Genomic DNA, 13,681 nt, shown 5'->3' with positions numbered 1-13,681 from the left:
TGGAGACTCTGTAGGATCCCAGCACATTTAAATATTGAATATCAAGAAGCTATCTAGCCTAGAAATTTCCCCCTGTCATGCTCATTTTCTATTCACAGGGAATGCATATATTGGGGCATTCAAATATTCAGTCTCCCTCAACAATAACCTGAGCTGGTACCAAGCTTAAGAGAGATGATTTGGAGATCTGGTCCATGTGATTTCTCCATAGGATACTGTGAACATAAAAAACAATTTAAAAATAGTATCCTATTTTAATGTGGGTGATATGAGTTATGTACATATTCCCATAATGTACTCAGTGGCTGTAAGTTTCCTTAGATCCTCTCCCCTTTTCTTATTTTTTTCTTATATTTTATTATATGTATTTTACATTTGCACTTTGTTGGAACCAATAACTAACTCTCTCTCTCTCTCTCTCTCTCTCTCTCTCTCTCTCTAGCATCTTGACTCTAAAATGTGGGACCAACTTGGACCCTGCTGAGTCTCTTTCCTCTTGTTGGTATGGTCATGTCCTAGATGAAATAAAATGCACCTCTCTTTTTTGGGTAGACTTCTCGCTGCACCCACTTTTGAGCATACATAGCCACCATATGATGTACCCCTGTTTGTTTATGTTTAATATGGAAACAATATTTAACTAAAACAACCCATATTGCCAACTGAATTACATAACTTTTAGTTGACTACTCCTCTACCATTTAACTGATGAAATGATGATCAATTACATTTAAATGAATGTACAAAAGTGGCAATATAGACACCCATTTTGAGGTAATGAAGGTAACTGAAGATTATTTAGAATTGAATGAGCTGCAGCTACCAGCCATTCTGAGAAAGAAAAGTGATCTGTTAATATTGTCTTTTTCATTTTGTTACAGCTGGGGTAGGAAACTTTTTCAGCCTTAGAGCTACACACATTTCCTCACAGGGAACGTTTGGGGCATCATATTCCAGTGGTAAGTGGGGCCAGAGGCCAAAAATGGTTGTGACTTTGTACAATAGGCTACATTTCAGTCACACAAGTCAGAGACTTCTACAGCTGTTGACCCACCCACCAGCACCTCTCCATCCTTCTTCACCCAAGCATGCAGGAGGTGTTATCACAATTAAATGGCACAATTACAGTAGAGGTAAAGAAGGGTGCTGTGCAGGGCTAGTAAGGCATGTGACCTGGTGAAAGTCCTAAGGTTTAGACAGAGAGGCCTAGAGGGATGCATTCGGACTCTAGACCTGAGGCTTTTTATTTTATTTTATTCATTTATTAAAGAAGAAGAAGAGTTTAGATTTGGTATCCCGCTTTATCACTACCCGAAGGAGTCTCAAAGCAGCTAAGATTCTCCTTTCCCTTCCTCCCCCACAACAAACACTCTGTGAAGTGAGTAGGGCTGAGAGACTTCAAAGAAGTGTAGTCACAGGTCACCCAGCAGCTGCATGTGGAGGAGCAGAGATGCGAACCCGGTTCACCAGATTACGAGTCTACCGCTCTTCACCACTACACCACGCTGGTGTATAAAATATTTTATATATCACTTTTCACGTGCGTACCCAAACTGTTATACAATAATAAACAACATCGAAACTGCTCCAACAACACAATTAAGCAGGGGATAATGAAGCAGTCTAGTTTGGGAAAATAAGAATGATTTTAACGGTTGGTGGAAACAAGACACCAAAGATGTTTGCCATATCCCGTCCCTTGACCCACCCAATGGCGAGATGGAAAGGAGAGCTTCTCCAGCAGACCTTGAAGACTTTCAAGGAGACTTTAAGTTGCCATACATGGAAACTCCATGGGAGTTTCCTACTTCTGTGTTACATGAACACACCAGAGCCAAAACAACCAAGCTATTAAAATTTGCCCTTGGTTCTCCATCAGTCAACCAGCTATACTTTTCATTGATCAATCTACTGCAGCAGTGGGGAACCTTTTTTCAACCAAGGGTCTCATTGCCTCAATGGTAATCTGTTGAGGGAGAAGAACGTGCTGAATGTGCACAGGGCAGAAGACAGCAGTGGGTGAGTCCATGGCCAAAAGTGGGGAGAACACCCAAATTCTTCTCTCTCCCTCTTTCTCTCTTCCTCCCCATTCAATAAGCTGCTGAATGGGGACAGGCGGCTCTTGCTAGAGGTGTGAACCGATTGCGTGCAGAGGGCTCCATCCTCCGTATTTCAAAACAGCCCCCATTTTCTTCCCTCCAGGCTGCCACACACACACACACAGGAAGGCAAGAGGAGGGCTGCATGCAGCCCTTTAGGTTACAGGTTACCCAACCTGATCTACTGCTTGCAGCTACATTGATAACATGAGAGGGAGCTATTTTTGTCCTCTTCTCTTTCATTTGGTTAAAACATTTAAATTTATCATCCTATACATATTTACCATGGGACACAGGTGGCGCTGTGATGTAAACCACTGAGCCTCTTGAGCTTGCTGATCGGAAGGTCGGCGGTTCGAATCCCCACAATGGGGTGAGCTCCCGTTGCTCGGTCCCTGCTCCTGCAAACCTAGCCAAACTTGCTGGCTTGGAGAGAGTGATTGGATTTTTTCAAATGAGTATGCACACCTCAGGCAAGGATGCTTCTCTCAATTTCCTTATCTATCTTCTGTAACTCCAGGCTCAAAATCTGTTACTGGCACATTTATTTATTTATGGGGGTGGGGGTGGGATGGGGGAGGGTGGCGCTTTCTAAATGAGTGTGATGGGAGATAACTTCTGAAATGTTAACGATCCTTAAAGAGTTTCTTTTAAAAAACCTCTCGTGGATAACTATTGCATTTGCATGGAGCTTGTTCCAGCCGATCAGGTCAACAGTTCGAATCCCCATGATGGGGTGAGCTCCCGTAGCTCGGTCCCAGCTCCTGCCAACCTAGCAGTTTGAAAGCACATCAAAGTGCAAGTAGATAAATAGGAACCACCCCGGCAGGAAAGTAAACCGCATTTCCGTGCGCTGCTCTGGTTTTGCCAGAAGCGCCTTAGTCATGCTGGCCACATGACCCGGAAAAACTGTCTGCGGACAAACGTTGGCTCCCTCGGCCAGTAAAGCGAGATGAGCGCCGCAACCCCAGAGTCGTTCGCAACTGGACTTAACTGTCAGGGGTCCTTTACCTTTTTATACATATTTACCTAGGAAAGAAGCCCACCGAATTCCTTGGGACTTGCTTCAGAGTAGACATGCCTAAGCTTGCACTGATTTAGGAATAATGATATTTACAATATGCTCTTTTGAGACTTGTTTTGTTTTTTAAAAAAGAAAACAAGATTGTTAACCTCAAACCTCCTGAGAACCGCATAACTCCTGTGTCTAGGAAGGTATGTATGTCACTTCCATTAGTACTGAGTCTGTCTAACCTAGTATATAGAGATGAAAATATACTCCCCAGTGTGGGTAAATAAGGAAGTGAACTATTTTTCAGACAGCTTTTCAAATACATTTAAAATTGATTGTACTTAAGGTTTCCCCAGGTGACTATATTTCAAGTTTTACTCAGTTAGATGAGACAAGATTGGGGGGGGGGGAGGGACAACACCCAAATAACTGTCTTGATAGATACTGAATCTGAAAGAATGTAAGAAGTTAAGTAAGTAATGAAGGCCCTCCTTTATGTGGCTTTTAGCAGACTCAATGCACACATTTAAACATAATACTGATGCACATGCAGGCTATCTTGGCTATTGGCTAAGTCTGCTTCTGCAGTCTTATATGTAAAACTGGCAGTAAAGTTATTGCTATTCTTAAAGCTTACTACTTAATACAGCTTTATAAGAAATCTCTTTAGCTCTGGACAGAAAATCCTTTGCAGCAATATTTTATGTAAATGGAGGCACATAGTCAACATACACTGACAAGCGCAATGTTTTGCTTTTAGAAATCCCTCACAGTAGGTAAATGAAACAAGGCAACAAACTACAAGAAAGAAATAGAAAATGCAAATGACTGGATGCCTCAAAAACAGCAGATCAATAGGCACAAAGGGAATCAGTTCTCCAAATACCTGATATATATGAACACAAAGCAAGTTCATGCATGCTATTTATTAATCTTCTCCTGCAGGCCAAATCAAAACACGTAGTACAGAAAGAAGACGCCAACTTTAATTTTGGCTGGACTTAAGGTTGCTTTGCACGATTCAAGAAAGAAGTACACAGATGTTTCTTGGCTCATTTAGAGTCCAATCAAACAAACCCTGGGCCAGATGGTCCCCTGTAATCAACTGCATGGCATTCCCCTGCCCGTTTTTTCTTTAAAAGGACCCAAGTAGAAGGCACTGGAATGTATGTAGGACAAAGGAACGGGAGCCATCCACAGGGACTAGGAAGCTACACTGCATACCCCATCTGTAAGAAACAGATAATCAAGGGATATGTAAAACATCTGTGTATAGTGGTGTGCAGTAACAGCTGATCCACAAATTATGCAGACTGAAATGGTACTACTTCTCAGCCATAACACTTCAGATTGCAGGTGAGGAAGACATGCTTCTGAATGCTTCTCCACAGACCAAAAAACCCCTCCACACATCTATGCTAATACATCAGAGAAAAGGGTTTGGTATTGTCTGATCCCTGGTTTATTACACAGAGTGAGCGTTTTACAGGGTGAGTCTTTTAAAAGAGGCCCTGTGGAACATGTGTACTCTGTAGCCACAGGGTCTCTTTTAAAGGACTCACCCTATATATCTGAACTTTCAGGAAATATCACACACAGAAAGAGACATGTATAGTCTAATGTAGTACAGTCCAGAATTCTAGCACTTCGGTATTGGTTTTCTTTTAGGGTGGTAGTCAGCGTTGGCCAATAAAGCCCTAACGAACTGCTAGATGCAGCTATCAAGTGATCAAGATGGGGAGGAGAATGCCCACATTTACCAGTAACTGTTGGAAGGTGGCAATGGAGACAAAAGGCACTTCTGCCAGCACTGGGTTACTACACTAATGTTGATTGGCTAGCCACCCCCAAACTTGCTATATCAGTGTGGGCAAGGGACCAATCAACAATCTTACACTTGCACATGGCTGCAATGCCCACCACCTGCTTTCAATGCCAAATCCTAATGATTACCAACCAATAGATGAAGGAATTGACATCCCTCCCTCCCCCATAACTGATTGCCCCCCCAGAAATGGCTGGCATTTTCCTCTACCTTGACCAGCTGCTGCTAGTGTTAGAGAAGAATCGTAGTAAAATATGCACTGCATGGAGAATGTATGGTAGCTGGCAGCATCTCTGATATTGGAAGCATATAATTTATATAGTGTGGACTTTATGCAACTAATGAGAGAGTAAGGGTGCACACAACTAATCATTTGTACATTACAAAACAGGCAGATAAACAGCTTCTCCTTCATTAGGCAGCTTGTGTAAGTTTTACCGCAGCATGAAAAAAGAGCTTTATCTGACTGCTTTGATCTCTGTATAATCTATAACCCATGATGTCAATAGAACATCTTATTTTGAGTAAGGAGCAATCACATCATTAAGGTTTACAGTCTTTATCTTTGAGTTATGTATTACTCCTGAAATGCAAGTAACTTTGGTGATGGTTGAGATAATACCCCTTCTTCTGTGAGATTTTACTTGAAGTCAAAAACCAGTTTTCTCCTACAATCCTGAACTGGGAAGTGGGGGGGGGGGGAAATCCTCTATATTTAATGTATGGTGGGGGGAGAAGGTTGCTATTAAAAAGTACACTTATAAAGAGAAAGGATTCATTCCTTTAAAAATTAAGTAAACAACAACATAAAATTAAGAACCTGATTGATAGATGAAATAAAACATATCAATCTATAAATAAAATCTCACAAGCATGGGACCTAGTTATCTAGATTCAGAAGTTGGCCTTTTGAATATATGGTAATGGATGTTCTCCATAGTTAATACACCCTGACAAACCATATCAACCACTAATCATATAGTGAATCTATTCTGACAGACCTCACAGCTAAATATAGATTAAAACTCAAACTATGGTTACAGCTTCCCATTGTGCAAGCAAAACATGGTTACAGTTATTCATCAGCTTTAATTTTACGTGTGCTCAGCACACCAATCACTAGATGCAGTGGCCTCCAAAGGCAGCATGATGGCTGTTTCTATCTTCTGTTAATTCACACATCATAATTAGTACAAGCAATAATTTACAAGCCTATTTTAAACATTGTTTCTGATTCTGAACTGCTGATCAACAGCAATCCATGGTTTATCTGTTCAGGCATCACACTAAACTGTAGTTAAACTTCCATTAGTCATGATTCAGCATGGTATTAGAACTGAACTGCTGAGTTTGAAGCCAGAGATTTTAATGCCATCTGATATTCCATTTAACACTTCTCCACCATTATTCACTAAATACTGTTATAACATATGGTTTACCCTAGTCCTTGACTTGAAAAAAAACCAAACGTTTAGGGCCTCACTGCAGTGTCTAGAGCATTTGGAGCTCACCAGGTTTGACTTTTATGGAAGTCAAAGGCTGTCAGATGCTGAGAAGTCACAGCAGCAGGGTAAATTCAGTTTATTACAGACTAAGCAAAAGGGGTGGAATCCTATCTTAAGATGAAAGGAGGCAGTAATCCTGAGTCAGTAACTGCCTTAGATAAATAGTAAATATTTTAAATACATAAACAAACATCAATCTATTGACAGAAAGATGGGAACTGAGACGTCAGCAATGAGACACCATCCATTCTCTCATTAATTTTTCTGGGAATGGCTAAACTCAATATGGTTAAGGCAAAAATCTGCTGAGAGTCCCCCCCCACATACCTCAGCAAAGGGTGTTATTCACATTTTATTACTTAATCAACAGCAGATACACACAATTAACCAACACCACAACCTACATTTTAAAATTCAAGTTCTGCAAAAAAAGAGAGAAATTGCCATCTTTATGTTTTCACATTTCAAGCTGAGAAGAAACTCAATCATGCTGTATATGTTCATTTGCATACTTCAAGTCCACAGCAGGAAAAAGGGAACAAAAACATTCCACTCTGGTTAACTCTTATACGTTAACTCGCCTTTGCATATTTCCTCATTTTCCATAGAATGCCTCAACTACTGAAGTATTCAGATTTTTAAACACGTGTGTGTGTGTGTGTGTGTGTGTGTGTCTCAACAACAACATTGTATCCTACATGTAATGGAATATATATTTCAAGTTAGCTTGCAGATCACAGGAGCCTCAAAACTGTTATGAATGAAAGTCACAGGAAAAGCAGAAGCTTTATTAATGTTAACACACCTGTGAGATGTATGGCAATGTTTTGGAATAGACAAGAATAAACAGGATTCTAATACTCCCACACTTAATTCATATTATGCCAGTGTCCAGTTTTGTTTGCAGCAGCCCAATCCATTGTTGTATCTTGTTTAATCACACCAAAAACCTTACTACAAAGGATTGATAAAGACACGTTCTTTCCTCACTGCACCATAAGAAAAAAACAACCTGATGTAGAAAAATGTTCAGCTTTTATATCAGCCAATATGTCAGGTCCCCGCAGAGTATTTCCCTTGTTTTACAGTGACATCTATCCGCCAGTCCTGGGGAATCCCGACGTCATTCACTCAACATCAGCACCGTTTAATGTGGACAGCTCCCTTCTGCAGCCATTCTGAAGTAATTTGGCACAGGGTAGCTAGAAAATGCCGAAATGATTATGGTAACAATTACGAATTAAACAAACAGGAAAACAGAAACCGATTGAGTTGAGGTGAAAGTACACAAAAAGAAAAGGATCACCAGGATTCATGGATTTGGTTGGTCAGCCTCAGCAGCTCTGCCTCCAACAACCATTTACGTTCTCCCAGCCACAAAACAAAATCATCTTGAAACCCTCACGTTAACAAGAGCTGACAGACTGAATTTCAGGTGCTATAAAACAAGACAGGGCACTGCATTTGCAAACAACCCAGTTAAAAATCCAGTGGCTCTCATGAGTACTAACACATCTAGAAATGGGAGGGCAGAATTACATCTAGAGGACTGTTAACATTTGGCAGCCACTGAAATTCCAGAAGCTGAGAGAGAGAGCAATTGCTTCTTTTGTTGAGGGAAATGATTTTGGAGGCATCAGAAGACTTTAAGGGGGGACACAACGTGAGCAGTTGAAAAACGGTTGGGCCCTGCTGGATTTATTTACAATACATATCCAATCCCATATGCCAAAGGAGATCCAGGCAAGGAAGTATTCGCCACAACCAAAGAGCAACCTTTCCAGATACAACATGCAACCAAATTCTTCCTTCGTTCTGCTTCAAAAGCCTACAGCTTCATCTAAAGTTACACATCCAACAACATACCAACGTAAACAAGGGTTGGCAAGCATCACCCCACCAAGCACTTTCCTCCTTCTAAGAAAGCAAACACAGACAAACAAACAGCCAAGGCCTTTATTCAGGTGACGGAAAGACACCCTGCCCCGCACCAAGCAGCCTTCCAGTTCCCTTCCTCTTTCTTGATGGCCTGAAATGCAGCCTTCTCTTAGCAAACTAACTAAAAAATAAATCGGCAGGAGAGATAAAGGCTCCATTCTGTTGCAGTAACAATACCCACTCTCCACAACCCCAAACTCGTAGCCTGCTTGTTGCTGTGCGTATGAGAGAGAGAGAGGGAGCTTTCGCAAAGTTTCCCACCCATGGTTGGCACCCAACTTGAACGACCTACGATCCACATCCACCTGCAAATCGCTCCAAAGAGGAAAGATCCAGAGCGGGCCACAAGTCCCACACCTCGGGGACGGAGGTGGCAAGAAAGAGGGCAAGCAGCGAAGGAACGAAGAACCAACCAACCTCATCCTTCTCCCCACCTTCATCCCCCCACCTGCCCCGCAAAGCGGATGCGGGCCAGCCCAGCGCAGGCACCGCTCCTCGGACACCCCTCGCCAGCCAGCTGACTTACCACATCCCCGGGTACACAGCGCCCTGCTGACCTCCTTCTTGAGACTCCTGCCCGTCTCCAGGGGCGGGGAAGACGCCCGGAAGAGCGGCGAAGGCGACGGCAGCAGCAGCGAAGGCGCCCCAGTGCCGTTGACGCTGGAGGCGGCGACGGGCTCCATGAAGAAGATGTAGCGGCTCTCTTCCTTGAGGCTGCTCCCGCAGGCGGAGCCGCGCTCGGCCAGCAGCACCCACAGCAGCCCGTCCTTGCGCAGCCCGCCGCTTTTGGCCGGCCACACCTGGTGCACGCGCACCCGAGTCACCCAGGAGACGGGCGGCGGGCTGGGGCTGGGCACCAGCGCGCGGGGAGCTGGCGAGGGGACTGTCCCTGAGAAGGTGGTGCTGGAAGCAGAGGCGGCGGTCGGCTGCTGCTGGTGCTGCTCCGGCAGGGTGAGGAGCGGCGGCGGCGGCGACGGCAGCAGCAGCAACAGCGACGTCGCTTCTTCCCCTCCTCCTCCGCCGCCGCCGCCGCCTCCTCCTCCTCCTGGCTCCACCACGCTGTGAGCTAGCACCTTGCCCTCGATCACCACGGAGGCGCGCCGGGCCAGCCCCTGCACCGAGTCCACGCTGGGCGGCGAGGAGGGGCACGGCGGGGCCGCCCCCGCCGAGGCCGAGGCGCCCAGCAGCAGCAGCAGCAGCAGCAGCAGGACGACGACCGGGCGCAGCAGCAGGCGGATGCCACAGCCACAGCGGCGGGGGGCCATGGCCGGCGGGAAACGGCGAGGGCAGCCCCGAGCTCTCTTGGCGCCGGTGGCCGCCAGCGTGCCCCTCAGCCTCGAGCTTCGCCACCTGCGCGCCGCCTGGCCTGGCCGAGAGGGAGGGAGGGAGAGGGTGCCGCCGCCGCCGCCGCCGCCGCCGCTGCTGACTGAGGAGGGAGGAAGAGGAAGGCGGGAAAGCGCCTGAGGGGCGGGCGGCGGGGGGGGGGGAAGGGGCCGCTGCTCTCTAAGCCCCACGCGCCTCGCCGCCGCCGCCGCTGCGCGCAGGTGGCGACCGTGGCCGGGGAAGACGCTGCTGGATATTGCCCAACTGTTAGCAGTCCTCTCTAGCCTCTGCCGCCAGGAGCAGCTCCTGCAGTGGCTGAAGCTGACTGACTGAGGAGGCAGCGAGAGGCCGGGAGGCGGCGGAGTTGCCGAGCTGCTGAAGGCGCGAGACCACCAGCAGAAGAAGCAGCGCCGGCAGCCATGTGTTTCCTGGGCTCTGTTTACGTTCCGCGCGGGCTCTGCGGGCGCCCTCTTTGGCGCGCGCTTTTACCTCAGCTGCTTAGGCTGTGGGGGAGGGGGAGGGGCAGCATGTTTTCCCCTCACGCGCCACGCGCCAGTTTTAATGCTTCACCTGCATAGAAGCTCCGCCCCTTTCTGCCTTAGCCTGACCCTCCCCCCGCTCTTCCCTAATACAGGGGTGTGTCTGAGGATGCAACGTGATGCCTGAGCTTAGGTGCTGAGTACCTCTGAAGCATTGGCTTCAGTCACCACTACGCCCCCTTGGAGTGTGGGCATGATGACACCATTCTCCCCCACAGTCCCGTGGGGTTATTTGTGTGCAGTTTGTTTATATGTGTGCGTCTTGAGAGAGATGCCTTTCAAACCCATCACTGATGTGTAAACTTGGTCAGGCGACAAGTGTGGGTGCAGCTGGATCACCAATTAAACCCAGGGTCTGAACCACTACCCATGAATGCTCATTACCTGAGGACTGTCTTGAGGTGATGGGCATTCATGTGGGTGCGTCATTAAGACAGCAAATGTACGCCCACTCTTGCCTAGGAGCAGTGCTCTTTTTTTTTTTAAGAAAAAGAGGTGTGTGAACTCATCACGAACTCCTACCTCTTTCTCTTAGAATGGTAATGGTCAAGCCCACCTGAGAGGTGCCGCAACTGAGTTCCTGTGAATTTTGGCTGGAAAAAAGTCCTAGAGTGAGCATCATTTAACTTGGAATTACTCCTGAGTTGGCCTGCATGGGCTCTGCATAGTGAATGATGCATCATCATGTGGTGCCTTCATGCGACAATGAGAAATCGCACAACAAACACCACAGATGGAGCTCATTATTACACTTATGCTGTGTTCATGCTCCAAAGCATTCAGAACACCTTACACATGGTTCCCAGGTGAGTTTGGGCCAAACCTGCTTAGCTTTAGGGAAATTTCAGTAGTGTCAGGTGCCTCCATTTCAATGGAGGTGGTTCATACATTCATGTCCATACGAATCTGAACATATGTGTCGTTCAGCCCTTAGAATGCGGACCCATAACAAGCAGCCATCTAATCTGATGGAATTATGAAAAGATATGTTTGGCAACAGGAGAAATAGAATGTGTTGGCAGGGCTTTTTTCCCCCCAGCCAGAACTCAGTTCTGGCACCTCTCAGGTGGGTGCCATTGCCATTCTAAGAAAATGAAGGAGATGTTCATTGTGAGTTCTTTTTCTAGAAAAATATCACTGTGTGCCATTGTAATTTGACATGCATCTCTTGCTTTTCATCACCCTCCCCTTTCCTGGTTGACCACTAAAGAACCACAACAGAAGCTTCAGCTATATTTTACCTTCCCCCACATGAAGATCTTAGTAACTTCAAAGTAATAATGTACAGTCCATGCAAAGAGCTCCATAGTGAGAAAACTTTTATCTGGGTGCCTGTGTTGACATGAAAGGTAGTGCTCTCCAGACAGGAATGGGGGCAGAATTCCAGGGTCCCACTCAGCAAAATGAGCAGGAGCCCCACTACCCAAAAAAAAAAAAAACAAAAACAAAAACAAAAAAAGCAGCAGGGCTGGTTTACTACATTTTGAGAATTAACTGAAGTAGTTAACATGACCATCTAAAGAGGTCCCCACTCACACACAAATGCTATTTGAAGTAATGCCCATTACTATCTAAAGAGGTTGGGGAGGCATAAAAGCGCTGGGTCCAGAATCTAAAATTACTTAACTGAACTACTGAACATGAATTATTTCTCAGTCCATATGCATCCATATATATTGTTTTGTCATATGCAGAGAGGGGCAGATAAGAAGCGATATGAAGAATGCATTTTGAGTTATGCAACTTAACTTGTAACCTCCCAGCTGAGCAAAAAGCTATCTGTACTATTATTATTATTTTAAAAAGCTATTTATAAGTAAACCTGCTGTATAGAGAGAGAAAGAGAGGGACTAGTCAGGATTTTAGCCAAGAGAAGCATATTCCTTCCATTATTTTGACAAACCCACAAATATATCTTATTTGATTCAAATAATTAAATTGTGAGAACATAGAGTGGAACATTGTGTTATAGTGGTACAAGCCCCTGCCCCCAAGCAAAACTGTAGCGCATTACTTTGTCATCCTAGCAGCAAATAGAAACCACTTTAGGCGAAACTCTAAAAATCTGTCCCTGGCCATAGTAAGCTCAGCTGTTAAGAACCAAGCTACTCCCTGCCTGCATAGCCTCTTCCTGGATCACACTAGTGCTTGTAAGAAAACTAGGAACTTGATTTCAGAAATATCAGGTCCTGCTTAACATAAAGACGTCGCTTTCAGAGCCTTCTGGATCCTGAGGTTCTGTAGCATTGTTTTGAAATGTTTTTCAGGAAACGTTATCAGGAGGGATACAGTTCCTAGTTTTCTACTAGGGCAGCAGAGCAGCCTCTGCTGACAAGTGGCTGTAGCTGCGTTTCTCAGCCACTTAATGAGAGTAAACAGCCAATCAATACCAACTGGGCAAGGATGGAGGGAGAGCCTGCCCATCACGGCTATTGCATAAATATGTCCTCACTGCCTCTAGAGCTAGCCAGATGTCTCAAGATTCAAGAGGCAGTAAAAACGCCTGCTTTCCTTTAAGACAAATCTAGCATTTTCTTTGCTCTTCTTTCTCCCTCGCATGCCATCTGCAACAAAAGATCCTTCCTAAAATGGATTTGCTGTATGTTTATGTGCAGAATGTGGCTGCCCAATTGGTCCCTAGTGAAGTACCAAATATCAGGGTGATGCCTTCTATTAAATCAATGTGTGCTTATGGAAGAATATGCAAATAACGGAGGGAGGACTCTTTGCGAGGCATCTTACAGATAAGTATAATAAAGCACCAGGAACTTGTTCCATTATACCAGTATCTCCGAGCTTCTTACAAATAATAGCATAATACAAGATAATTAAATGGATTCTAATGATAAGAAAGGAGATGCCAACTAAACATTAGGAATAACTTTCTGACATTAACAGCTGTTAAACAGTGAAATGGACCCCCTCAGAAAGTGATGGGCTCTTCTTCACTGGATTTTTTTTTTAAAAAAAAGGTTGGAAGGCTATCTGTTAGTGATTCTTTAGCTGTGATTCCTGAATTGCAGAGGGTGGGAGTAGATGTTCCTTGGGGCCCCTTCCAACTCTGCAATTGTATGATTATAAAATCAACTCACAATATGAAGAAGAAGAAGAGTTTGGATTTGATATCCTGCTTTATCACTACCCGAAGGAGTCTCAAAGCGGCTATCAATCTCCTTTCCCTTCCTCCCCCACAACAAACACTCTGTGAGGTGAGTGAGGCTGAGAGACTTCAGAGAAGTGTGACTAGCCCAAGGTCACCCAACAGCTGCATGTGGAGGAGCGGGGACACGATCCCAGTTCCCCAGATTACGAGTCTATCACTCTTAACCACTACGCCACACTGGTAATAAAATCTTAAAAACAATCCCTTGGTCTAACCACACACAAAAAATCCAGCCCCAAGGGGCGAGGGAAATATTGACTGCAAAACGCTAAGCACA

General features: G+C 45.1%; 1 protein-coding gene across 8 annotated transcripts in view; it reads right to left on the bottom strand.

Moving 5' to 3' along the window:
- Nucleotides 1-9,171, bottom strand: part of NRG1 (neuregulin 1) — a 500,813-nt gene extending 491,642 nt beyond the window's left edge. For 3 of the 8 annotated variants that reach the window (XM_080986804.1, XM_080986790.1, XM_080986808.1), the window contains exon 1: nucleotides 8,906-9,171. In XM_080986804.1, the coding sequence (XP_080842930.1) occupies nucleotides 8,906-9,062 (157 nt within the window). In that variant the 5' untranslated portion in view covers nucleotides 9,063-9,171. The remainder of the gene's footprint in view (nucleotides 1-8,905) is intronic. The other 5 variants (XM_080986806.1, XM_080986788.1, XM_080986798.1 and 2 more) reach the window with 4 other exon arrangements.
- Nucleotides 9,172-13,681: the final 4,510 nt, after the last annotated feature.

This window comes from Podarcis pityusensis (assembly GCF_964106645.2).
Source record: "Podarcis pityusensis genome assembly, chromosome: 17".
NCBI lineage: Eukaryota > Metazoa > Chordata > Lepidosauria > Squamata > Lacertidae > Podarcis > Podarcis pityusensis.
The sequence above is the reverse complement of the archived record's forward strand: the minus strand, read 5'-3'. Positions and strand labels throughout refer to the sequence as shown.